At 41.1% G+C, this 24,690-nt stretch overlaps 2 protein-coding genes across 3 annotated transcripts in view; one reads left to right on the forward strand and one right to left on the reverse strand.

The window, feature by feature from the left end:
- On the reverse strand, positions 1 to 11,741 carry ALDH5A1 (aldehyde dehydrogenase 5 family member A1). Its single transcript, XM_068931673.1, has 10 exons — positions 11,373 to 11,741; positions 11,109 to 11,192; positions 9,199 to 9,369; positions 8,798 to 8,914; positions 8,181 to 8,324; positions 7,139 to 7,282; positions 5,337 to 5,495; positions 3,773 to 3,942; positions 2,931 to 2,989; positions 1 to 2,748 (listed from the first exon to the last, which is right to left on the reverse strand). Exons 1-10 carry the CDS (start codon positions 11,673 to 11,675, stop codon positions 2,543 to 2,545), a joined length of 1,557 nt encoding a protein of 518 aa, XP_068787774.1. The 5' UTR covers positions 11,676 to 11,741; the 3' UTR covers positions 1 to 2,542.
- GPLD1 (glycosylphosphatidylinositol specific phospholipase D1) overlaps positions 11,732 to 24,690 on the forward strand; it is a 26,850-nt gene continuing 13,891 nt past the window's right edge. For both annotated transcript variants that reach the window (XR_011139027.1, XM_009688770.2), the window contains exons 1-11: positions 11,732 to 12,441; positions 15,385 to 15,440; positions 16,164 to 16,242; positions 19,074 to 19,171; positions 20,423 to 20,533; positions 20,802 to 20,850; positions 21,365 to 21,419; positions 22,420 to 22,527; positions 23,313 to 23,340; positions 23,428 to 23,567; positions 24,298 to 24,363. Coding sequence is in view for 1 of the 2 variants with exons in the window: in XM_009688770.2 (XP_009687065.2) it covers positions 12,345 to 12,441; positions 15,385 to 15,440; positions 16,164 to 16,242; positions 19,074 to 19,171; positions 20,423 to 20,533; positions 20,802 to 20,850; positions 21,365 to 21,419; positions 22,420 to 22,527; positions 23,313 to 23,340; positions 23,428 to 23,567; positions 24,298 to 24,363 (887 nt within the window). In the remaining variant the exon portion in view is untranslated. The remainder of the gene's footprint in view (positions 12,442 to 15,384; positions 15,441 to 16,163; positions 16,243 to 19,073; positions 19,172 to 20,422; positions 20,534 to 20,801; positions 20,851 to 21,364; positions 21,420 to 22,419; positions 22,528 to 23,312; positions 23,341 to 23,427; positions 23,568 to 24,297; positions 24,364 to 24,690) is intronic.

Here is a 24,690-nt window from a genome sequence, read left to right on the forward strand (position 1 = left end):
TAGTGCTTTCACAGAAGTTATTTATTAACTGACATGTTTTTCAATCACAGTTTAATATCCACAAATTGTGAACTTGACAAATATAATCTTAACATAAATGAAGTTTAAGAATTCAAGTATATACTTTGTTAAAGAATCACAGCTTTTGCTATGAATACAATTTAAGATTATTCTCTGCTTACTGATATAGACCATTCCTACACAAGGATGCTATGCTGGAATCCAACCATAATCCAGTCTAAACAAAGATATTTTAAAGTTTATTACATATGCTATTAATAATTATGGTTTGTGCTTGTTATCAGGTACAGTAACAGGTCTTTTATGCTGGAGAAAGGTAAACATTTAATTTTAGCAGTGCTATTCTCAGAAGAGACAGCAATATTATAAATGCACCAATGCATCAGATTGCTAGTTTTGCAATGAATGAAGGGGAAGGCTAAAGTACTTATCCTCCAACCACACTGTCCCAAGAGGTACACCTATGTTAAAGACTGCACTGGGCTACAGCAGTTAGAGGTAACTTTAATATTGTAGTCTGTGCAATTTAAGTTGTAGATATTCCACCAGTCTACACAGGTGTCTGCATCGCTGCACTGTGGTACCCAGCCACTGACTTGCAACTTTTTTTTGTCTCCCCATTCTTTCCAGTAAGAACTAACCAACTATTAGCAGCCAAAGCTGCCAAATGGCATCATATTCCCCCAATCTTGCAGCCTGTAGGTGCAAGTAATGTAAGTTTTGAAGGTGGCTAGAAAAAAACTTCTTGTAGCTAGTACAGAAATAGACCACTTTTTTTTTTTTTGTTCCTGACAACAAGCATGTGCTGCAGCTGATAATAGCATTAAGAATTTCTGGAAGAACGGTTAAGTGTCCTTTACCTGCCCTTTAGTTGGCATGATGCACATGAGACTGTCTTTGTCAGTAAAATGTCTAAGTGTTGCACAAACATACTCATTTCTAAATATTTTTTATGGTTAGCAGTCAATGCTACCTTATGTGCGCTTTTTAAAAAAAACCCTGTGACATTCTACTCTGGCTTGCTCTTCCCCTTCACTGCCCCCCCCCCCAAGTTATCTTATGTTATGTGGTACCTTTTTGCCTAACTACTATTTTTTGCCTATCTACTATCTTTTGCCTGTCTTACTGCATAGGGTACATTCATTAGTGTAGAGGCTTTCCTGCCTTCTTTTATTTATTAAATAATTGGTTAAATAGAAATTAACCAACACAGGAGATAAAATGTCTTCCCCTTTCCCCTTGCAATGCTGGTTTATTTACCAAATTACATTGCACACTTTTTTTCTTAAAGTGCTTCTTTTTGCTTCTACTGAAATAATGTTTAAGCATTATTTCCTTATTTTACATTAAGGAAACTTTGTCCTCTTTTAAAGAGGACAGTTAAAATAATGGGGTGAGGTACAAAAATCTCACCTCTAATCACTTCTATTCACATCTTGATTAGCCCACAAAGTAGCCACATTTAAAGGTTTTTAAACCTTCCTTTGTAATGGATGTTTTCCTCTACAAGAGTTAACCCAATTCAAGGCATAAAGCCCCGAGGAACCAAACCATCTGCTTATGTTCTTTGGAGGTGGAGAGTAACATTCTTCAGATATAGAGCAACATTTGCATCACTGACTTTCCTTCTACCCAGGAACAGTCACCTTCACTTCACAGAAGGGAACTGATGTGTATCATTATGTCACCACACTTGGGACTTACCAGGTAGTCCCTCATACCTTCTTGTAGTCTGCAAATAAGCATCCTCTCTTCTTCCTGCTGCTTGCTAAGGCAGTAACTGTACTGCACTGCCCTTCTCCTGGGAGTGCTGCAGCTCACATATGTACCAAACAAGATCCTATTTGATCCCAAACTTCCAAGCTGTTTGAGCTCTTTGCTGAGAAGCCCAAAGCTGAACAGCTCTGCAGTTAGCTTTACCAGGTATTGACAAAGCTAAGCCTTTGCCTGCAACTGTCTAGCTGTAGCTAAAAGCATGAACATCAGAATCTCTCACAATTTTTGAAAAAAAAAAAAACCCTGCTTCTAGAGAAACAGGCTAGAAAATGCAGACTAAAAAATGTCATTATTTGCACCAAACTCTCAAGGAAGACTACCCTCCCCAACATTTATCATGTCCTACACATACACTCAAACGTTATAGCAGAAAAAGGTAGTCTATTTTCTTCCTTTACATGACTTAGGATGATCTGTTTTCATTATGCACAAGTCTCCAGGTCATTCCCACTTACACAGGGGTAATCTAAAAATAATACATATGTATTCTTCCCAGCTCCTTATAGAACATAATGGGCATTGTGATCGTATTATTGAAAAACTGAATGGATAAACAGAGGACATGTAAAAATATACGGCAGCACAGAATGTAGTAAACAAACATCTCTATGCATACTCACACAACAGGATTACTTATTTTTACAGAACAGAAAAGTTGCATTCATACATATTCCTGGCTCTACAAACTTATTAAAACTACAGCACTATTTTCCAAACTTTTGGGAATTGTGCTTTTTGAAAAAATTTATAAGCCGCCAAAGCAGACATATTTTATTTCTAGGTATTCATCAATGCCATATTTTGAACCCTCTCGTCCTAAGCCAGACTGTTTTACTCCACCAAAAGGACTCTCCACTGAGGAGACTATGCCTTCATTGACACCAACCATTCCAACCTCCAGCTGCTCTGCAACTCTCCAGATCTGAGCTGGATCTTGGGAGTAGAAATATCCTGTCATGCAGGCACAGAAATACAGGAGTTAAAGTCAGAAGGAACAATTGCAAAAGACTGTAGAAAAGATACTTATTGACATTATGACTCTCATTTCATTAAAAATTCTCATCTCCTTAACTAACTGAAGCATTAAAGTTCATAAAAACACAGATATATTTTCATCTCTCCAAGAGGCATACCTGCTAAACCCACGTTGGATGCATTTGCTATAGCAATAGCTTCTTCCTCAGTCTCAAACCTGTCAATATAAAGAAAAAAAAATGCAAATGAGGTTTACAGTTCAAACGCCATCTTGTTGACTTAAGGCTGCATCTCAGCAGTATCAGAAATAAAAAAATAAACATTTTTCCCCAAAAGTATTTTCAGCATCTGATTTAATTTTCATTTTGAAGCAATGGATTTTCTACCACTTCCCTTAATTTGAAGAGCAGTTAGGTAGATAGGATTGTGTCTTCATCCTCCCTACATACTGTGAGTGAGTAAAATATTTGCCTGTCATGAGTTAGCCCACCAATTTCCCTGCCTACACAAGCACTCAACTATGAGACACGATGATGTGTTCCTCCAGTTGCAACTCATCATATTCAATCACTGTGGATGGAGGTGGGATTGTTTTAAGGAGGAAAAGAAAGCTAGAGAGTTAAGTCATCCTTGATCAAAAGAACTTAGGCCTAGCATGTCATATGACAAATAATTACCAAGCCCTGCCTCCCCCTTCATTCTGCAAAGCATGAAATTGATGGGGGTTTTGCAGCTATTCTCCCTTGCTTAACTGCTGACGCAGTTTAAAAGAATCATTTTCAAAAAGCTGCGCTCATACTAAAAACAGGTCAAGAGAGAGAAACAAACAAACCAGATATCCAAAGTAAGTTTTCACGTGCGTACCCCAGTCCTACTACAAGACCAGTGTGAGCTTATAAAAGTATACTTCAGCAAATGCTGATTAAAACATTATTTACACAAAATAATCTTTGACTAATCTTCTATTGCTATTTTTAGTCTGGAAAATGAACAATCTTACTTGATAACTGGTGCTAAAGGACCAAATGTTTCTTCTTGGGTGCAAAGCATTTTTGTTGTAACGTTACTAAGTAACGTTGGCTCAAAGAAGTTCTTCCCCAAGCTGTGTCGTTTCCCTCCAGTCACAATGGATGCTCCTTGAGAAACTGCATCACTAATGTGTCTCTCTACCTGAGGTATGCAAAATAAAAATCTCAAAGTTAATTTTTAAGAAGGTACAGCAGTAACACTACTCCCCAGTATTAAACAGAAAATTCTCAAGAGAGGACCTTGCAGAAGGCCATTTGCAGTGTTAATTCAAATTTTCTCTTGAATTTTAATTTCTCTCACTCAGACATTATTTCAGAGGGATAAATTATGAGTATAGCCCCAGTCCCACAGAGATAAAAGATGCAACTTTTCTACTGAAATGAAAGGAGTATATCCAAAATGTATAAAAGTCTCTGCAGGACTGAGAAGTGCACCTGACATCCATGAGCAAGGGCTGTGAAAACGGAAGTAGGAGACTGTCATTTAAAGAGAAGTGGACCATAGAAGTAAACCCTCAGGGTGGCACTGGCAAGAACATTCTCCACCCATGTTCCAACAAGGACAGAAAGCACGCAACGTCAATGGTCATGAGAACCTCTGTATCTACAGTTCATCCAAAGACAGGCAAGTAATGAGAAAACTGAAGTAGTATTTTCTACCTAAAATTCTGTTCTTTGAAATAACTGAAAAGCACTTAAATGTCTCTATACCGTTCTCACGCATGTGTAGGTACGTGTTTATGATACACATGCACTATACTTTTTCGAGGCATAAAGGGAAGGCATTTTCTTACATCCATATACTTCAAAGAAATCAAAATATTGTGTCACTTGTCTCCCAAATAACCCTAAATCGTTATATATTCCGGCATTTTATGAACTCAAGGAATCTGACAGCATTCACGTAGAATGGGAATGAAACCAAGGCTGCATTTAACCAAGACATAACATATTAGAAAGTATGAACCACATAATGTAATAATCTTTAACCTCAGGAAAAGTGAAAGGAAATACTATAGAAAGTTTGACTTATTGCAATTCCAAAAAAATTCGTTTTCCTGGAGTCGGAAGTCATCCAAAACAGGAGACCCAAACCATTCATAGAAGGTTTCAAATGATTCCAACATCCAGAGCTCTGGTATTTCTAACCTCAATGCATTATTCTGCTCGGCTTTTGCAAGACGCACTTTTCTTCGAAATAAGTCCCGATTCACAGTACCTCTGGATTGCAGAATCACTACACAACTCTGACAGTGTATCCAGTTTCAGTAAATGGTCCTCTTTAGAACAGCTAGGAAATAATTAGGAAGAATCTATTTCTCTTGGCAGAACAATCTTTCTCCCTAATGCATGTAGGGGAATGATACTTATATATACACACGGGCTTGGAAGAGAGGACAATTCCAGAAAACCAGCCACACGGTAAGTATGTTCTAAGAAAATAAGTATAAAAAGAAGTTTAATATAAATCCAAAGTTACTTTATGGATCATGAAAAGGAAATTAGGTTGTCAAAAATGAAATCTTTTATTTGTACCTTCTCCACTGCTTTTTCATTAATTAACGGCCCCTGCGTAGTTTTTGCATCAAATCCATTTCCAACACGTAGCTCGCTCTCTATGGCTTTAGCAAACTTCTCCACAAATTTGTCATGGATCCCCTTTTGCACCAGGAAACGGTTTGTGCAAACACAGGTCTGAAAACAAACATTAAAAGGTACAACAAATAGTAATTTGTATTGTATTTTATTTATGCATGAATTAATTCTGGCTTTCATAGCACCATATTGGATTACTACAGTGATCTGTCCTCTTCCTTTTCTCCATCAACCTAAGCTGTTAACAAGCTTCTCCTAAGCTGCTACTTCTTTCATCACTCCACTCGCTTTAGAAATCCAATTTCAACAAGCTGTCAGTATGTGCGTGAAACACCCCATACTGCTAATAGAAGTTGCTCATGCTGGAAAAAGGTTTTCTGAGCTTTGTGGACTCTCATACGTGAATCAATGAAGGTCCAAAAGTTGTAAGAGGTATCTCTAATTAGAGACCACAGAATGCCGGGCTGAGCAAGAGAACTACAAGTCCACTGAAAGAGGTGGTGAAGGGTCTTTTTGTCTAACTGCTTCATTAATTGAGTTTGAGTTTTCTTTCTTCCTGGAATTTGTTTTGAAGTGTTTTCAGTGACCTACTAACGCACTCATTTGTGCTACCCGTTTGCTTGACCACATCCTATCTTACTACAGTCTCTCAGAAGTAATATTCCCTCTTCTATCCAACTACGTTACCTGTGACATTCTAGAGCTCCTTGTTCTTCCATGCAACATCCTGCGCAAAAGGTGCCTTGTATGTTAGGTGTTGTCCTGTCCAATGTGTATCTGACCACTCAGCAGTCCTTGCCTACTTTCCAGTCTCACTCTTTTGTTTCCTTTCTTTCTTCCTAAGACTAGTCTTGTTTTCTTTTTGTGTTATTCAAGCACCACTAGTAAACATTTTCCCAACCAAATGACTTTCCAATCCGCTCAAAAACTTGCTTTTTCTCCACGGCTGGAGTTGTTCTTCAACTTAACAGTCACTTCTCCTAGATGTAATTCTCCTAAGGCTGGAACAGCCTTCATACAGCCCACACAGCTGACTGTTCTGAAAAGTTGTGCTTTTACCAAAAGTTTTTTGACTTTAAGTAAAATACATTTGAGGCAAAGTACACTTGAAGCCTGCCTATTATTTTATTTTATTTTTTAAACTCCTTGCCGTGGACAATCTAGGCAGGTGTGTTTCCTGGCATTTCGGTCACCTTAACTCTGCTGGGTGCTTTCAGAGCACAAGAAAGACTGGGATCGGACATACAGTCTCACAGATAGGAACGTTTATCATGAGACTGGAAGTCACTATTTTAAGAAACTGCTAAAAACAGGTTACAAAACATAATCGTGAGAACTGAAGCAAGACAATGCCTTTTCGCAGCTCCAGCTCTCCAATAAATGAATTGAATGCTTATTAAGTAATCCATTTGATAAAATGGCCCATCACTTCTCACACTCTTGGGAGGGATCCTAGTAAACATTTTCCTTCTCATTGCTAGTGTTAATAACAGAGCCATACGCACTGTGAAAGTACACGGAATTTTACAATATTATTCTTCAGACGTGCTGTTTGATAACTGGCTTAAGTGCAGAGAGATGAGAATCCAGCCCCTTTCCCTTCACAGAAGTGTTTATGCTTTTTTTTTTTTTTTTAAAGAATAGCTTATTTATAGCCTAGAAATACCTCATTTAAAGCTTAAACTCTACGTATAGCTTTTCACTTTCCCAAAGCATGGAAAAAAAAAAAAGGTTACTCTTACCTGCCCTGAGTTTCTATATTTAGAAGCAAGGGCTCCTGCAACAGCACGGTCCACATTGGCACTATCAAACACTATAAAAGGAGCATGCCCTCCAAGCTCCATGGAAACTCGCTTCACAGTGCCAGCTGCATGTTTCAGCAGTATCTGTAGGTAACAGAGGAGACAGAAATCTGTACCTCTCCCAGAGGTAAAACTATGGAACCACAGAACTTACAGATGGAAGGCAGTGAAAAACTTAACTCTGGTGGAGAATTAATCTGTATCTTTTCTATAATCTAGACCATATGTTTTCTCCCATTACAAATACAGGGAATAATTTCCTTCATTAAAATCTTGACATGAAATGAGGCCAAGAAAAGGTTAAGAAAAGGATTTCCATCAACTTCAGTTCAGATTGGGCTTCTATCACTGATACTGTCACTCACAATTGCTTGTTCACTTGTTTGTTGAGAATGAAAAACTTGATCAATCTTGTGAAATTTTCCCAAGACCTGACAGAACGTGGGGATAAGATCTGTCTTAACATCGGACTCGTTCTTCATTCCTCCCATGGCCATCCCACAGGATTCTACCACCTCTAGCCACGCTCTGCAGTATTATTGATTTCATTAGGGATGCTGAAGTAAAACACTGCTTATTGACTAAGGAGACAGGAGACAATAAAGCAAGGACCTCACTTCTCTAACGCTTCCTCTCAACTACAGAAGCCGTTCCCAAACGGCACATTTGAAATCCAATTTCAGCGTTCCTATTACTGTGCTCTCACCATGTAATATGGAACGGCAGTATCTTGTACAGCACTGTTCAGGTTACAATTTGATAAAAGGCAATTACCCAGAAGTGGCACAAAGGCATCCTTCTGTGAAGTACTGATACCGAAGTAAATAGACAGCATCTCAAGTAGTACACGCTCATTTGGACAAACAGTGTACCGCAGCCAGAAAAAAGGACAAAGGCTCTATATGTAAACACACACTTTCCCCCTACCTTTGCAATATAATCACAGTAACAATCTTCAAGGATATTCTGTGCACTTATGTACCTTTCCTGTTGCAGTGGAGCCAGTAAAAGATATTTTGGCTACCAAAGGATCAGTGCACAACACCTCCCCTACAGCTGGTGCCTGCTGTCTGGAACAAGGAACAACATTATACACTCCTGCTGGAATTCCAGCCTGGTTTGCAAGCTGCAACGAGAGAAACACAGAAATTGCATTATCAGTTAAATTTTGTAACAGGAACATGTAACAGGTAATGGAGAAATGAGTAATGCTTGTTTAGTGCTTTGAAGAAACCAGTCTGTAAGTCAGTGGAAGCCCCAAGGTGTGCAGCACAACTAATAAAAGGTGCCACAGTGTCAGAGAGTGGCTTCACTCCTGTTTAAGTTGGCTGTCATTCAAAGTAACCAAAGAAAAGATATGAAGATGTTTCATGTGCGGTTAAATGGTGAGATCTACTTTGGGGCTTTTGACCATATTCAAGGCAACTCTCAAGGGTTAGTAATCAAATTAAAACCTCTGAATCAGTTGAGCCAACTTGTCCTTTCTTCACGTACAAGCTTGGCTACAGCTATCTTCAAAGCCCACTTGACTTCCCATTTGCGGATTCTTATCTGCAGCTTCAGTTCGTTGCTAATGTAAAGTTTAGCATAAAAGCTCACCTCTCCAAGAGCTAATGCTGATAGAGGTGTGTCCTCTGCAGGTTTCACTACTACTGTACAGCCAGCTGCCAGAGCTGCACCAACCTTCCGGGTAATCATAGCGCTGGGGAAATTCCACTAGGATGAGAGAAAGGTAAAAAATCAAACTTGGGAAAATGTTGCCTGCTTCCGTACAAATAGCAGACACTTTCTGCAGTTACGTGATAATCTAAACAGACCTGCGTGACATGCTTTGTCCTAAGTGAACATCACAACAAGTACTGCCAACCCAGGAAGAAGTGAGTACAACACAGAAATGAAACCTTCCATGGGTGTTTCCTATGGCAGGAGGAGCCATAAGGCCTCATGGTGTGAGCTGAGTTGAAAACCTTCACGTGATCTGAAAATTCAGCTGTGCTTACTGGGGTTATAATAGCTGCCACTCCTACTGGCTGTTTCAGCACCAGGATTCTTCTGTCTTTTGCAGATGCTGGAATGACATCACCATAAACTCGGCGAGCTTCTTCTGCAAACCATTCCAGAAATGAGGCAGAATACAGGACTTCACCCTGTGCTTCTTTCAGAGGTTTACCCTTGGATTAGATCAGAGTGAAGACAAAAACAATTTTAAGTCACTTCAGAGTTTCTGTTCTAGAGTGCTTTATAATCCCGTATCATGTATGCTGTAATTTCCGACAATGATTACATAATTTCACCAGCAGTTCCAATATACGGTCATTGTACAGTCAGCGCTTTGTCTGTTGTGCCTGGCTTTACACCTGGGCTAGACAGAGAACTTAATAACAAATATGGAATATGTTTATTTACAGACTCTGCAGTTAGCTGGTATTACCATTTTGAAGCAGGCAGTAAAAAGGCAAAATATGCCCTTATGTCAGGGATACTTTTGGGGGCAAGTGTTACTTTGGGCTAGCTCCAGGTATGGTCCAGTGGACGACTGAGGGACCACTGGCAGGTGGAACACAACAGAGGAGTGCCTGGAGTATCCTCCAGTACAGCTTCAACCAAAAGGAACCCAGTCTGTGAATTCCCAGACAGCTCTGTGGTGCAAACCAAAGTGAGCACAACTGGGACACTTGCTTTAATAGCTACTCTGATCCAAACAGAAACACTGAGGTAGACATAAGCTCCTAAACATAAACATCAGGGGTTTTAGTGAGACCACTGAGGCCTAACTACAGATCCTGTTTGTCAGGGTAGGAGTTTAAAGGAACATGCAGGACAAACAATATCATCATTACTGCAATGATTACTTGTCAGGTGGCTTCTTTTTCCTTAGAAGATTGGAATTAGGTAAACTGCAGTAAGAAGGAGACTTCAAGAAGGGCAACCCATGATCCCCATCAAAGCTTGTGCTTCTTCGTGATTTTTATTGCATATCTGGACATATAGGCTGATCCTTTCTAGCTCTCCGATTAGCAACTTTGTTTTACTAAGTATGATTAGTGAATCTAACCGTTAAACTCAAGCAGTACAGAACAGAAAAATCTATTATTCTGATCTTAATTTCCCCTACTAAGGACAAACGTGATACTTGCATCAGTTTCCTCTTGTGTATGCACATAATTTTTCCGTAATTTTGTCCAAGTCAATGGAACTCTGATAAAACAAACATTTATGCCATTAAGACCACAGTTTAGGCTTACATACACTTCTGTGCATCACAAAGCACAACGGGGGTCTGACTTCAGGTGGGTTTCTAGGTACTATTCTCCTCAAAAGAAGGGACTCTACATATGTAAGAAAGAGCAACGTTTGAAACGTTATGGACTGACCTAACGGACAGAAGTGAATGTGCCATACATACACTAAAACTCAACTTCTAAAAAGTCAATAATTTTGTAAAAAAAATACCATGCCTAACTGGTGAAATGCATGCTAAGTATTCTGATAGTTTTCAGTTTCATTTTAACGTTAGCACGTTAGGTTTCTGAAACACAGACGTTACCACATGGCAAACTGCCAATTTTCACGGAACCTGGAGCTAAGAGATGCTACTTAAATGCCTGGGTTACCTGGGTACCTTGCTGGCTCTAGGAAGGTTTATGGGTATCTTTCCACGGAGCGCGATGATCCGAATTGCTCCACTGGATCAACACGAAAATTGCAGGGGCAGTTATTTCTCCCGAAAACGCTACCGCTGCTGAGTTGCCCTACACACAGGGCCCGCGAAAGGCGAGCAGAGGCCCAAGACCCCTGCCCGCAGGCCCCAACCGCAGCGCGCCGCCGTCAGACGGGTGGCTGGGGAGCGCTCGGCTCCCCCCGCCGCTTCTCCCCCGGGCTCTGCCCGGTTTTCACCGGCGGCACTCACGTTCTCCGCCGTTATTATCTTAGCCAGGTCATCTTTACTCTCCACCATCAAGCGGTACCACTGGCGAAGCAGCGCGCTCCTCTCCTGCAAAGAGAGAGGGGGGTGCCGCGGTTTCGGGCCGAGGAACAGCGGGTCCCCGGCAGGCCCCCGACAGGGCTGCCAGGCCCTGCGCCGCCGAGGCGGCTCCCGGCTGCTCCTGCCCTCCCCGTCCCCATCACCCGCCCCCAAACAACGGCCCCGCCGCCATCTTCCTCGGCCTCTCACCTTGGCGGGGAGGCGGCTCCAAGCGGCGCCGGCCCCGTGAGCGGCCCGCACGGCCGCCCGCGCCTCGGCCACGCCGCAGTCGGCCACCCGGCCCAGCTCGGCGCCGCTGGCCGGGTCCCGCACGGCGAAGGCGGCGGCCGCCTCCACCCAGCGGCCGCCCACCAAGCCGCCGCGGCGCAGCAGGCCGGCGGGCAGCGCCGAGCTACCGCAACGCACCGCCGCCAACCCCGCCGGCGGCGGCAGGAGGAGGCGGCGGCGGCGGGCGGCGGCGGCAGCGGCCCGCCGGGCCAGGAGGCTCGCCATGGCCGCGCTGCGGCGGGAGGCGCCCGGCCTGGCCGCGCCGCCCCGGGGGCGGAGCTGGCGGCGGGGCCCGGGGTGCGACGGGGCCAGCGGTGGCCCTGCCGGGGGCTCCCCCACGGGCCTCCCCGTGCGCTGTGAATTGCCTCCCTCCCCCCCCCCCAATCAAATATAATTTTTCCCCCCAATTTTTTTCTAAGCGTAGGCCTGTAACAAATGCGAAGCGCCGTCGTTTCTGATGGCCGGGCTTACAGGTGCGGGTGGTTTGCAGCTTGGCAGCTAGCGTTGCTTCTGCTCCTGCTGCTTTGGCGGCTGCTTTTCGTTTTGCTGCCTGAGGTAGCTGCGCCAGGCCCCTTCGCCGTGCCTCTGCCGCGTCTTAGGAAAGATGCTGTGGTGCAGCGGCGGCGGTTACGCTGCCCAAAGCCCAGCGGCATGAGGGGGGTGGGAAGGGGAGCGCAGCTCTAGGTGACTGCCTTTGTCAGGAGTTGCTTCGTGTGAGGTGAAGAGAGGCGTCGGGATGGGACGGCCTTTGGCATGCGGCGGTGGTGCTTTACTTGCTGCGTCGACAACGTGTTTGAAAGAGAAGGGCACGTCCCGTAGCCTACATTTCAAAGGTCACTACAGCCCTCCTGCTCCCGGCTTGCAAAAATCGGTGTGAGGCAGCGTCCCCGCATCATGGCTGGCTGGAAGGTTGGGTCTGTTCTGCTGATTGTACTGTCCGGTCTCTGTCAGAGAGGTGTCCCCAGTGGAATTTCAACACACGTTGAAATAGGTAAGATATGTTCACAGTTAATTTTCCTGTGTTTTGAATTGCTTGCAAAGAAAAATAAATTCAGGTTTGGCTGGGTTAAAAAAAAAAAAAAAGAAGAAATAACATTGAAGCGATGAGCTTTCCACCTTATATTTTAACAAGCTGAACGACATGGGATAGATGTGGAGTTTGTTTTTGGAGTTTCTACCTGAGCTCTGCTGTTCTTGTAAGTAGGACGCTTGAATCGGTGATATTGCCTCTTTTTTCTGTCTTCGGAAATATGGGCGTTGTGTAACTGAATGCTTGCGCCTGCCAAGTCTTACGCAAGTAGAGCGTGGTGGGAGCAGTAGGGGGGACGCTTCTCGTTATGCAAATTGCTGAGCGGTTCCACTTAAACTAGAGATTAACGCGCACATCATTTTTGGTAGCTGTGTTTTCAACAGAGCTTTGTATTAGTTGTTTGTCATAGCTGCATAAAGTAGATAAAATACTATACTGTATTTGTATTTGTGACCAGCATACATAGCGAAGATTTTGTTCTGCATCTCTCTCTGGTGGGTGCTTGTGTGTAGCCGAAACAGCCTAGATCTGTAGAGAGTCGAGGAAAGAGCCAAGTGAACATCTCAGTGGGGAAATATTTCTGGTTTGAATTTCTTATTTGCAGCTGTTATCTTTTAAATCTGTTTTCTGCAGCGATTCTCGCGAGAGCACTCTCGGCCCATATGAGATTATTCTGAAACATTGACTCGTAACTGATTGTAATTGATAGTTTTAATTATTTTTGTTCCTCATTTGCTGGTTCTAAATCTATTGCTTAGCCATACAGAAGACAAAACCTACGATGTGGCCGGTATTCAGGTGGTCTTCTCAGGTGCTGAACCAGTTAAAAGCGGAGGTGATTCGTGGAGGTGGCTTGAGAGGGAGGGTACGCGCCCTCACCAGGCGTCGCACCTCCGGCCGTGTCCTGCGGACGGGCGCTTTTCCTAACGATATGTGAAGACTCCCATAGAATTCAATGGGATAAGTCACACTGCCTGAAGTTAGGCAAATGCATAAGTCTTTTTGCAAGCTCAGAACCCGAATTATTGAAAATGAGCTTCTGAAAACCTGGAAGTAACAGATCTGACAGAATACAGTGTGTTTGCGAGAACTATGCAAAGAGAAACAAAATCTTACGGATCTGTTGTCCCAAAGCAGCCGTTTTATCCTAATCAAGGAAGCCCGTTACAAAAAGCTTATACATACTTAATTTAAAGATCTTGGCTGTCTAAAGAGTAGTCCGTATATGTAACTACTGAGTCATCATTTACGACAAATGTTGTTCATTTGTCTGAAAATGACGTTAATGACTGGGTTCAGTTCTGATGCTGCTCAAATCGGTCCTTTCATCCGTGTGCAAATAAAAGTCCACGAAGATAAGACATTGAAAGCTATTGCCAAATGCAAACACTGAATACTCCAGGGAAAAAAAGGAATTGTGGAAAGGGGGGGAAAAGAAAAAAAAACCCACCCCAGAGTAGCACCAAATTCTATCCTGTACGGACTCCTGAAAGTACTTGAAAGTGATTGAAAGTTCGGCCCGTTCAAAATGTTGATCACGTTCGGTGCGCTTGGCAGCGCTTTGTGGTGTCCTACTTGCCATGGCCCCGTTTTTGGAAGCAGCTTTGAGTGGGCAGGCTTTTCTTCCTGCCCCGGCTCCCTGCAGATCGACAGCATGCTGTGGAGCTGTGAAGGTCCACCAGTAAAATTCCCTGTAAGGTTTAACCTCCAGAATCCGGGCCCGTATGAATAAGCAGTCAGGGAGGATGGGAGACAGAGAAAATACGTTGCCAAACTGAGAGTCTCAGACCCTGGAAGCTATAAGCTTGACGTGTTGAAACGTTGAGTCTTAAAACGATAGACTTTTCTGTCTTTTTAAGGTTGTTCCTTTTTTGGTGCAAGATTGGTCCTTAACTTACCTTTTAACGTATCTATATAAGGATGGGTTAGAACAACAGTGGGTACAATTCAGAGTGAAAGATCATTCCAACCCTCACAGTTTTGTCTAGATCTTATTCCAGAATGAGATTTTTTTTTTTCCAAGTTTAATTCATTTGGTATCGATCAAATTAAATTCAGCATATTCTGGGCTGTCTCGGTGGAGAAATCGGTCTTAGTTTATAAATAGCTCAAGTGATGAGTAAAACTGTGTGGGATGGTAAGAAGATAACTTATGCGTTTGTAGTTTCAACTCAATAAATTTAGAGGCGATGTTCCTTTTAAAAATGTGTTTTTAGAACGCTCTTCATGGATTTCCCCTGGGATTTAACATACATTAGAATGAGATTTCATTAAAAGTGCTGAGTGATTTTGTTTCATTATCTCTTTTGATGCTTGCTTAATAAACAGTTTGGCAGTAGGAATGTCTCTCTGTTCAGTAAATAAATAACGGCATTTACTTTGCTGACTTTGTGTTTTTGCTGTCTTTCTTACATGTTAAATATTAATCAAGCTGTTAAACTTTCATGCTGATTCCAGAGGTACCTTTTTAAATGGTTAGGGCAACAGTGAAGCTTAAATACCATTCACCTGGGTCCTTTACAGGTAGAATTTTGTCCCGTCTCCCCTGTATATGTGATCAGTGTCGGTTCGTTGCTATAGCTCAGATGTGGACGTAGAGAGTCCCCCTTCTTGTCCTCTGAGGCACTTCCATCTTTGTTAGTCAGTTTGGGAGCTGGGGAGTAGGGACTGATGAGACCGCAGCGCCCAGGTGTGCCACGGAAACGACATTCATTAGATCCGTAGATGAGAAAAAATACCCTCTAATCCGCACGGGTTTTTTTTGAGAAATTAAGTTTCATATGCATGTGTCGCTTGGCTTAGAAATGACAATGTGGGATGTTCTAATCTTTGACAATGCTTCTAGCAAAGCATGGGCCTGGCCACAATACTTGCAAATCAGCATTTTAATATGTTGTTTTGCAGCACATAGAGCTCTGGAATTCTTCAGGAAGCATGAAGGGAATGTTAATTACAGACAGGTAGGAAGCATGTTACTGTTTCATTATGTCCCCCTTTCTTGTGCATGTTTCTCTGTGTCTCCTTGCCTTTCTTTATTATTTGCTCTCAGTAATAGGTGTGTAATTTTTGTACCTAGAACGGATGTTTACCTTTTCTGCTGTGCAATATTTGACTGCTGCTGAATAGTATTACAAATATGCAGTAATTATAATATAATAATGTGTAAACATTGTGTGAAGTTTACATATCTTTTTTGACTTGCATGTTTTGCCGTTATCTTAAATCACACCCTCTTTGGGTGATTGCATTAGAAGAATCAACAGAGGACTTTTGGAAAGGTGATTTATTAAACCTGACAAAGTGACAGTCACGTTTTGAATTTAGTCCACTACATATATCATTTACTCATTTTCTGGTTGGTATTCATAGTGTTGGTATGATTCGGAGGTTGGAAATTAGCAGCCCAGAGGAGAGCACCTCCAGAAGGTGACCTCACCAGTACCTAGGTGAGATCATACCTTCCTCAATGGTCATTCAAATTACAGTGTATACGGATTAGTTTAGTTACACTTAGAGGGTTGGTGTGTGGGTGAGGAAACACTTAAGTAATATATTTTACCAAGATAATGGTGGTATCTTGCTAGCAGAATTAAAATTTTATCTCTGATATTGGCAGTGAACTGTATTTCTGCGCTATGTAATAGTATTCTGATTTCTTTCTTCCGCATCTTTCCTTTCCCCAGTTGTTACTAAGCCACCAAGATGCATTTCAGGCTGGGAGCATTTATCCTGATGCCTTCTATCCTTCACTCTGCAAAAGTGGTGAGAAAAGATTTTTAAGTCCAATATTGTTAACTTTATTGTTATATGAAAATGCTATAGAATTTAGTGGGGTTAAAATACAGTAATGTTGTAAGAAATGAAGTATGGCTACAAATACCTTCCTGCCAAAACGTCCACCATTTTTATTAGTACTTTCAGCTCTTTTGTAGAACTTTGTAACAGAATAATAGATTATGAAATGTTATTAGAAAACAGCTTTTTGGTAAATTTAACTATTAAATTGAAGGTGTAGGGCAATTTGATAAAAGGATGCTGTCTGATCGCATTAGGTCAGATTACTGAGAATTGGCCTGGGGAGAAACTGAGAGAAGAAAATGGTCTTTTCTTTTTAAGTCCTGGAGAAAGCACAGAGCTAACCTCTGTATTAGGGGTTATTAGTTTTTGTTGGATCAGTCACAAAGATGATAAAAGAATATTAAAAAAAAAAGAATTAGGACTTGGTGAAAAAAAAAGTGGTAATAGCATCTCAGCCTTTCTTTTACAAAAGACAGCCTCCACTGTCTCTTGCCTTATACTGGTCACTGTTTGAAACTAATGTCAGTCTTCTTTATGGTGCTTGCCAATCTAAAGACTACGTTTACGAAATGAGCCCTCCGTTGCAATAACTGTAAAGAGTATGTCTTGACTTGGCAGCTGGTCAACTGATTTTCCAACTCTGGTAGGTCAAATCTTGATAGTAATTGGTTTCCCCAGCAATTCGGGGGCTATAATCAGCCAGGTAGGGCTTGGTCCGGGATTTTTGCTACCAAAATGGTAAATCAGGGTAGTGAGCAATTGGCAAACAGGACAAAAACAGTCTGTCCTCTGCCAAACAAGCTTTGTGATGTATATACAAGTATCAGAAACAAAACAGTGACGCGTGCTTCGTATTAGCATATCTGGCCGATGGATTGATGAGATCTTATTGAAAGTCTAAAGGGAGTCTAAAATACGGAAGGAGATGCGTTTATTTTAGTGGCTCATGCAAATTCAAATCCATTAAGTTCAAAGAGTTCCTAGGATCTTTTGTTCTGTTTACCTTACCTTTTATGTATTTTTCAGCACTTTGTATGCTTGTGCTTCCATTTATTTCAGTGTTTTTTCTGCCTCAACTGCAAAATCCTAATTTTATTTATCTTTTCAAGGAAACTTTCCCCATCTTTTCTCATCTCATGCTCTGCTTAGAGTCTTAAATCACACAGTGCAGCCAGACTTTATTATTAAACAAATCCTTGTTTCTCTCCGTTACGGATTGCTAATGCTTTCTGTTAATTGTATTTCTTGGCACGTATCCCGAGCAGTAGGCCACCCATCAGATTGCCTAAAGGGGGACCCTCCCTGTTGTTACATTGTGATGCTCAGTGCGCTTCCAGATTGCCCCTCTGCTCTGGCATTTGATGTGGTTTGATTTGATTTGTTGTTTGCCTTCTGTCAGTTACCAGGTTCCCATTCCTGATCTTCTGTCTGGCTCTACTCACTTCTTACCCCAAACTTCAGTCCCCTGACGGACCACTTTTCTTGCCTCGTTCTCAGTCTCCTGGGAATTTCCCAGTTCCTGTCTTTAACGTGACTATTTCTATGTACCTCATCTTTTGTTTCTGACAGTTTTTGTCTTCCACTTATGCCAGTCCAGTGACCAGGGCCTGTCTATCTGCAGCCTCCAGCTCACATTCCTTCAGTAAAGTTGGGATTCATCTCGCCTTATTTTATGCTTGGGCTATTTGTCAACATTTTCTTTAGTCAATGGGGAAGAAATTGGTGCCTCCACAGATCTGGCCTCTTTGACTTAATTGTCTGCCTTTGGATCAGAAGCAATGTTTCCTGTCTAGGCAGACAGTCTAGATGACTAACTGCCATGTAGAAATCTGTACTCTGTAAATGTCTAACTGTGGTCAGACAAAGCCCATGCTGAGACCCTTTACTTCTTCTAACTCAGCTGCGCTTAAAAGTGTCAAGAGGCCAGGAGGTGATTAAATAACCCACAAGGTCTTCTCTGACAGTGTTCAGGTTTAATATACCTTAGTCTTCTCTGCAGTATCACTCTTCTCTCTGAGGAAACACGTTCTCTTCCTCCAACTTTTGATGATCCTAATAATTTATCTCCTGCCTACCTGCTTTCCCCAAGCAGGACCTGCACAGATAGAGAATTAAAAGTTGTGCTGCTTGGTGATGTCAGCACCACTTTGCCCTTGGCTTTATGAAGGCAAATTATTTAGAAATTTGTATGCATAGTAACTGTCAGATCCAACATAATCTGTACTATATAAATCCACATGAGAGCAATAATTGGTGTTTCAAAGGAAAAACAGATTCCTCCTGCCTTCCTCTTCCCTGCTTCTGCCCTGACTGTACCTTGGCAGCTCTGCCATTCTGTTGAAAAGGATGATGACGAGGATGACCTTTCCTTCCTGAACCCTGAGGAAATGGATACCTGTCCTGAAGCATGAGATTTTGGTTTGGCTGCTAGGTCCATCAGCTTCTTTACCATAAAATTTGATGCATACCGTAGTCACCAGCTTCTCTGTCAGCAGTATGTATCCTCACCACTTGGGAGACAGTTTTTCACTGTATCAAACCTACTCAGAGGCACAGAGAAAGGAAGAGAAGGCACATTTTCAGCTACTTCAGACCAAAATCATGGCAGGTAAATCTGGTATCTCTTTTGACAGTGCAAATCCTACAAAAATACATCTCATTTGGCTCTTCTAACGTGAGCAGGAAAAGTATTATCTGTACAATATGGAATTGAGTAAAAGTCTGTGTTTGCTGATGGAGGAAAAACCTGTTTCTTTTGAAAAAGAATACATATGGATATAATTTTGTTGCCATAGGAATATTCCGTCATGTCTCTGAAGACACTCATTGGTCACCATTTCTTAATGCAAGTGTTCACTACATCAGAAGGAATTATCCTCAGCCTTGGGAAAAGGTAAGAACATTTCTTTAGCTTTTGAATTTGCTCTCTACTGTCTTCTTCACCTTTGCTTGTTGCCGTCTTCTTTGTGTTCACTTCTTGTTGCAATTTCGTCTTTTGGGAAGTGTAGAAAAAATACACATATTTTTAAATAAAATCTCTGCTGCCATAGATTTAACTTGAAATCCTGTTTTCATCTCTACCAGGCAAAAAAGTTATAATTTCCACATAACGTGTATTTATTATCTCCAGTGTGTTCCAATTCTTATGATACATGTCCTAGGTCCAGATTTTCAAATATGGTTGGTGGGTTTGGATACTTATGTTATTGTCAGATCTGGCTGAGCGTTTGCCACTTGAAAATCAGGCCTCTTTTAGAATTCCTTCTTGTGAAATCTTGGGCTTAGTCCTGATTTGCTTTTGTTTCTGGTATATGAGCTACTTAAGAGAAAAGGAAAAACAGATTGTCAAAAGTGAGAATGATTTTAAAGGTCATATTGGTGTTTTTTTTTTTTTTTCCTTACTGGAGAATTTGCCATGTCATTCCTGAACTCTGCTCAAGAGAATCATAATTTTGGAGCAGCACCATTTGAGATAATGCATTCTTTGCAATGGAAAGAAGTTTGCCTGCCTTTTGACTGGCCCTTGGTGATACTGTTAACTTTCAGGAAGTGTAAATTCATCAAAAAACGGATTCTATTACAATTTTTTAAAAGGCCTCTGGTACTAATAGTGATTCAATGCAGAGAAATCTTTTTTGAAGAAGTGAAATGTCTGCTGCTGATAAATTTATTCCGAATAACTTTTCTGTTCCTAGGAACAAAATGAGTCACCTCATGCCTGGACTCTAATCAGGTGCTTTCACAGTGAACAGCACTTGCACAGGAACGTCCTTCTCTCTTCCACATATCTTAGCGCAATATCCGTGGTGGCTAAGGGGGTTCACTCCTTGGAAGTGGAAGACTGTGCCTGCTGTCCAGCAAAGCCCTTTACTACGCATCTAGCTTGAAGCACACGAGTTGTCCTGAAATCAGCCATGTGACTCTATGGCCTTGGACCATAAGAAGTGCTTAAAGCTAGTCAGGTCACAACATGTGTTCTCCAGCATCAAGAAATGAGTGCCCAGCACTTTGTTAAGTCTGTAGATTGTAGGAGTGTGTCAATTATATCATTGTAGAATGGACTACAATAACATGCTCACCTCTTTTTAAAAAGAGACAGGTAAAAAATTATTGGCATTATCACAAGCGTATTGTTATTGTGTAGGCTACAGAGAAGCTGGTGGCTTTCCTGTTTGGAATTGCCTCGCATATGGTGGCAGATGTTAGCTGGCATAGCCTGGGCATCGATCAAGGATTTCTAAAGGCCATGGGAGAAGTAAGCTTGTATTATTTTATTTCTTGATCTAACTGCAGTTATCATAATTGATAGTTTGGCTTTGGAGTCTAATGGGGAGGGAAAAGAAAAGAAAATGCGGCAAGATTTTCAGATACACGATGTCACAAACTTTGTAAGAGCAAAGTTGATCAGGTTAGGGACCTGTAAACTTCTGGGCTGCTTGGACAATTTATTTTTGCTCTTATGGTTGTGTGGAAGAATGAGTAAAATCAACAGGTTGAGTTCTCTTGTTTTTGTCTTTCCTCAGATTGATTTTCATGGTTCATACTCAGAAGCTCACAATGTTGGTGATTTTGGTAATGTTTCTATTTGCTGATCATAGACCCTCCAACTGGGATAAACTAGTCCACTGCAAAATCGCCGTGGGTGGATCTGGCTCTTATCTTGTGGAATGAAGGAGCCGAGAATGTGTCATATGGACAATGCACTCTTGCTCTCTCCCATAGGTTGAAAAGCCCTGCTCTCCCTGTCTGCATGCTCTATGCTCCGTGTTTCAGGAGATGCAATAGTGCATATGGAAACTTGTATTTAAACTAAAACACAGGCTGACGGATCCCAGAGGTTAAGTGGAGTCACTAGTGTGATTTTAAATGTGGTGTTATTTTTCTTATTCTCTGGAAGTAGAAAATATGTAGTATATTTTCACGTGAAGCATTTATTTATTCTAAATGAGAAGGATTTGTGCAGCTGGAGTGGTGTTCTGCCATATGAACATGCATAGCATAGCCGTAGAAATTACGCTGTTGTTCACGATACGTACTTATGGTTTTGGTTTGTTGTGTTTTGTTTTTTTTTTCCCTCCATCTGTAGGAGGAGATGTACTGAGTCAGTTTGAGTTGGACTTCAGTTATCTGGCGCCAGATTGGTGAGATAATGGGCTGAAGTAGTGATTACCTTCTTGAATAACTGTTTCTGCTTACTCTATGTTCTCAATAAAAATTGATGATGGTTTCACTGTGTTTTAGTAAAATGCTACCATTCTTTATCTTTCTTTATCTGTCTTCCAAAACCCCAACTGCTTTTGGAATTTTCCTGAGTTTGGTGTTTCTCATATGCAGATTTACTCTTCCCTGCCTTGAGAAACTGGAAGGACAGATGAAAGAAAAGTTTTACAATAAGAACACAGCAGAATAGATTAAATTATTTATCTCAGGGGGGAATTGCCTGCAATTATAGATAAAATGATCATTGAAAAAAGTTTACTGGAATGTCCAAGCAATTACTGAAATTACTCAACGACAATATCTCACTTAGATTTCCAGATGCTGCAGAACTCAGACAAGTTTTAAAAACATAAAAAAGAAGAAGCGGTTTCAGACATTAGTCACAACTTTCTTCTCACTTGCAGTTTTTAATTTAAGTTAAAAACTCATATACCTTTTTTTTTCCTGCTAATAAAGCAGGTGATTTGAGTCTTGTTTGTGCAGGTAGGATGGAGTTTGTCTAGGTGTAGAAAGGCCAGTTCATCATCTGCGCTCTGGCACAGATCTGGTTGAGGTAGGAAGGACGAATAATTTCTCCTTCACCAGGAGTGGATTTGGCACAGAGAAGAGTGGAGGCCATCATCCGAGACTATGCGATCACAAAGCCAGGAATCCAGTGGAGGGAGTACGGAAACTCCGTCAGCAATAGCCGTAGGGGAATCGCTCTACGGGTTTCTGACTTTGAACTCAAACAGGGGGAGGGCATTATACAGAGAATAACGGTACCTACAATCATGGCCTTTCTGGTATTTGTACAACTTGATATTCTTCTACAATCTTTTGAACTTTAACATATTACAAAGTTGTTATTACATAAATTGAATTATATTTAATGAGATGATGTTGAAAGCTCTTGTTATAAAACGTCAGTCTTGTTTTTAGGTATGTGCCTGTCAAAGACTTAGCAGCTATCTATCAGGAATTTTATGGAAGAGAGATCATAACAGAAGGCACAATTACTGACTGTACTTACCTGCTGTTTCTTGAACTGTGAGTTGGATAGCTTTGTCTAGGTTTTTGTAAGTGAAACTCACATAGGAAAATGATGATAATACTATTTGAAATGCTCGTTCAGAAATTTAGGCATTGGGGCCAGCACTGCAAACTTCCTACTAGCCCTCCTAAACCATAAAACACCTGAGTTTTCAGAAAGGCTAAAATACAAATTGAGACTGTTTCATAACCGTTAAATTCACAATTACAACACAAACTCAGCAACTTAGCTGTTTGACAAACCTGTGTGTTGAACATACTTATGTATTTATGAGAGAACAGCTGTGTCTTGAAGAACTGTTGCATTTTGACATCTTAGCAGTACAATTCTCATGTACTGAAGGAGTAGTATGCATACCTAAAGAGATGGCTTGCTTACACTTTATGTGGATCCTTTCAGGTCCAAGCATAGTTCATGGAGCTGGACCTTGAAACTCTAGAGACTTTTAATTTTTGGCAATATCTGCTTTTGAATACCCTGAACAGCCTCGCTATATTCTTTAGTTCAGTGAATAACCACTAGTCATGCAGCATTTATAAACAGTGGGAATGGCCTCAAATTAAGAGCTGCAGTAAAATAAAGATTGTTACTTCTCACATTGCAACTCTTAAAAAGTATATTAACAACCAACCAGGAAATTTGAAATGTTTTTGTTCTTAATGACCTGCATAGTGTTTGCCCTAGTCAGGAATACAGAGGCCTTGAAAGGAACTGTTTAAAAAATTTAATACTATTAGATTAAACATGTTTATCTTTGAAGCATTGTTGTTTATTTTTGCAGGCATGGAGAAAGAATTGCTGTTGCCAAGGTTGGTTTTTAATTTTCCTTATAAATATGAATATATAGCATGAAGACAGGCTAAACCATCTTACTAAATATGTTATTTGTCTCTTAGCTTTTTCCAACGTATGCTAGTAAATCTGCATTTCTGGTGGAGAAGTTCCATGATTATTTCCTCGGAGGAGTGGATGACATGGCATTTTGGACAAACAATATTTTTGAGCTGACGAGTCATATGCTGGAAAATGGAACCAGGTATAATGGTAATGGTTCCATTACCAGGTAATGGTTCCATTACTCTGGTAATATGAAATGCAGTATTCAAGTTCTGACATCCGTTTAATTGTTCTTCTGAAGGCAGATCCTTTCCTAGAGCAGGCGCTGAAATTTAAATCTTTACCTGAAAAAAGGCATTTCTGTAACTGTCTTTTACCCAGGTGCACAGGACAGGCCTTGAGTTCGCATTTGCTACACAGCCACACTGCTTTTTCCAGGCAAGGCTCTGGGGTGGCCAGCTGATACTAGACAATGTAATGCTGTAATGCTTTGGTACAAGTTTAACCTTATGCTAAATAGCTTCATAGGACCAAGAGTGGAGGATTAATCCATCCATTTATATGGAAGCTATTTTGGGAAATGATGTTGGAAATATTGTGTGACATAACCTGTTGTGTTCCAAAGCGTCACTTCATTAAAGGTGCTCTACATTAATAGACTTAACAGGATATGCTACAATAAGTTTCATTTAAGAGTTATATAATAACATGGGATATTCATACAGATCCTGAATAATTCATCAAAGTCATTAAAATAAGTATCAAAGAAGTTTCTAAGGATTAGAATGATGCCCTGGTTTTGGATAAACAGGGCCTCTTGAGAGAGCTGACATATTCTAACAGAGGAATCAATAAAGATAAAAGTTGTATTTTTAGTTTTACTTCCATAGCGGGAAAGTATTCAAAACACATTTTTAATATTTCCTTAGTGGCTGCTTCCTGCCTGAGAACCCTCTGTTTATAAAATGCACGAGGGAACGCAAGAACAGCTACATGTAAGTATAGCCCTGAAGGTTCAAAGACTTACTGATGAGAGAAGAGTCTTCCGCTAATGTGGACGTTGAGCCATGGAAAATTAGAGGTCAAGACCTCTAGTTTTTTCCGCTTACAGGGTAATCTTTGTGCTTGAAGAAATATATATACTGCTTTATCTTTTCATGTGTGAATCTGAGATTCTCTTAATGTGAATAAACAAGCTCTGTGCTGGGGAACTGTACAGAGCCTGGGAAAGACTTTTGCCTTCTGGCCTAGGGATAAGAATACTTGTCTAGCACCTGAAGTGCAAGCTCTGCACTCTTTATTTGATTGTAACTTTTTGTTCT

The sequence above is a fragment of the Struthio camelus genome, chromosome 2, assembly GCF_040807025.1.
Source record: "Struthio camelus isolate bStrCam1 chromosome 2, bStrCam1.hap1, whole genome shotgun sequence".
Taxonomy (NCBI): Eukaryota; Metazoa; Chordata; class Aves; order Struthioniformes; family Struthionidae; genus Struthio; species Struthio camelus.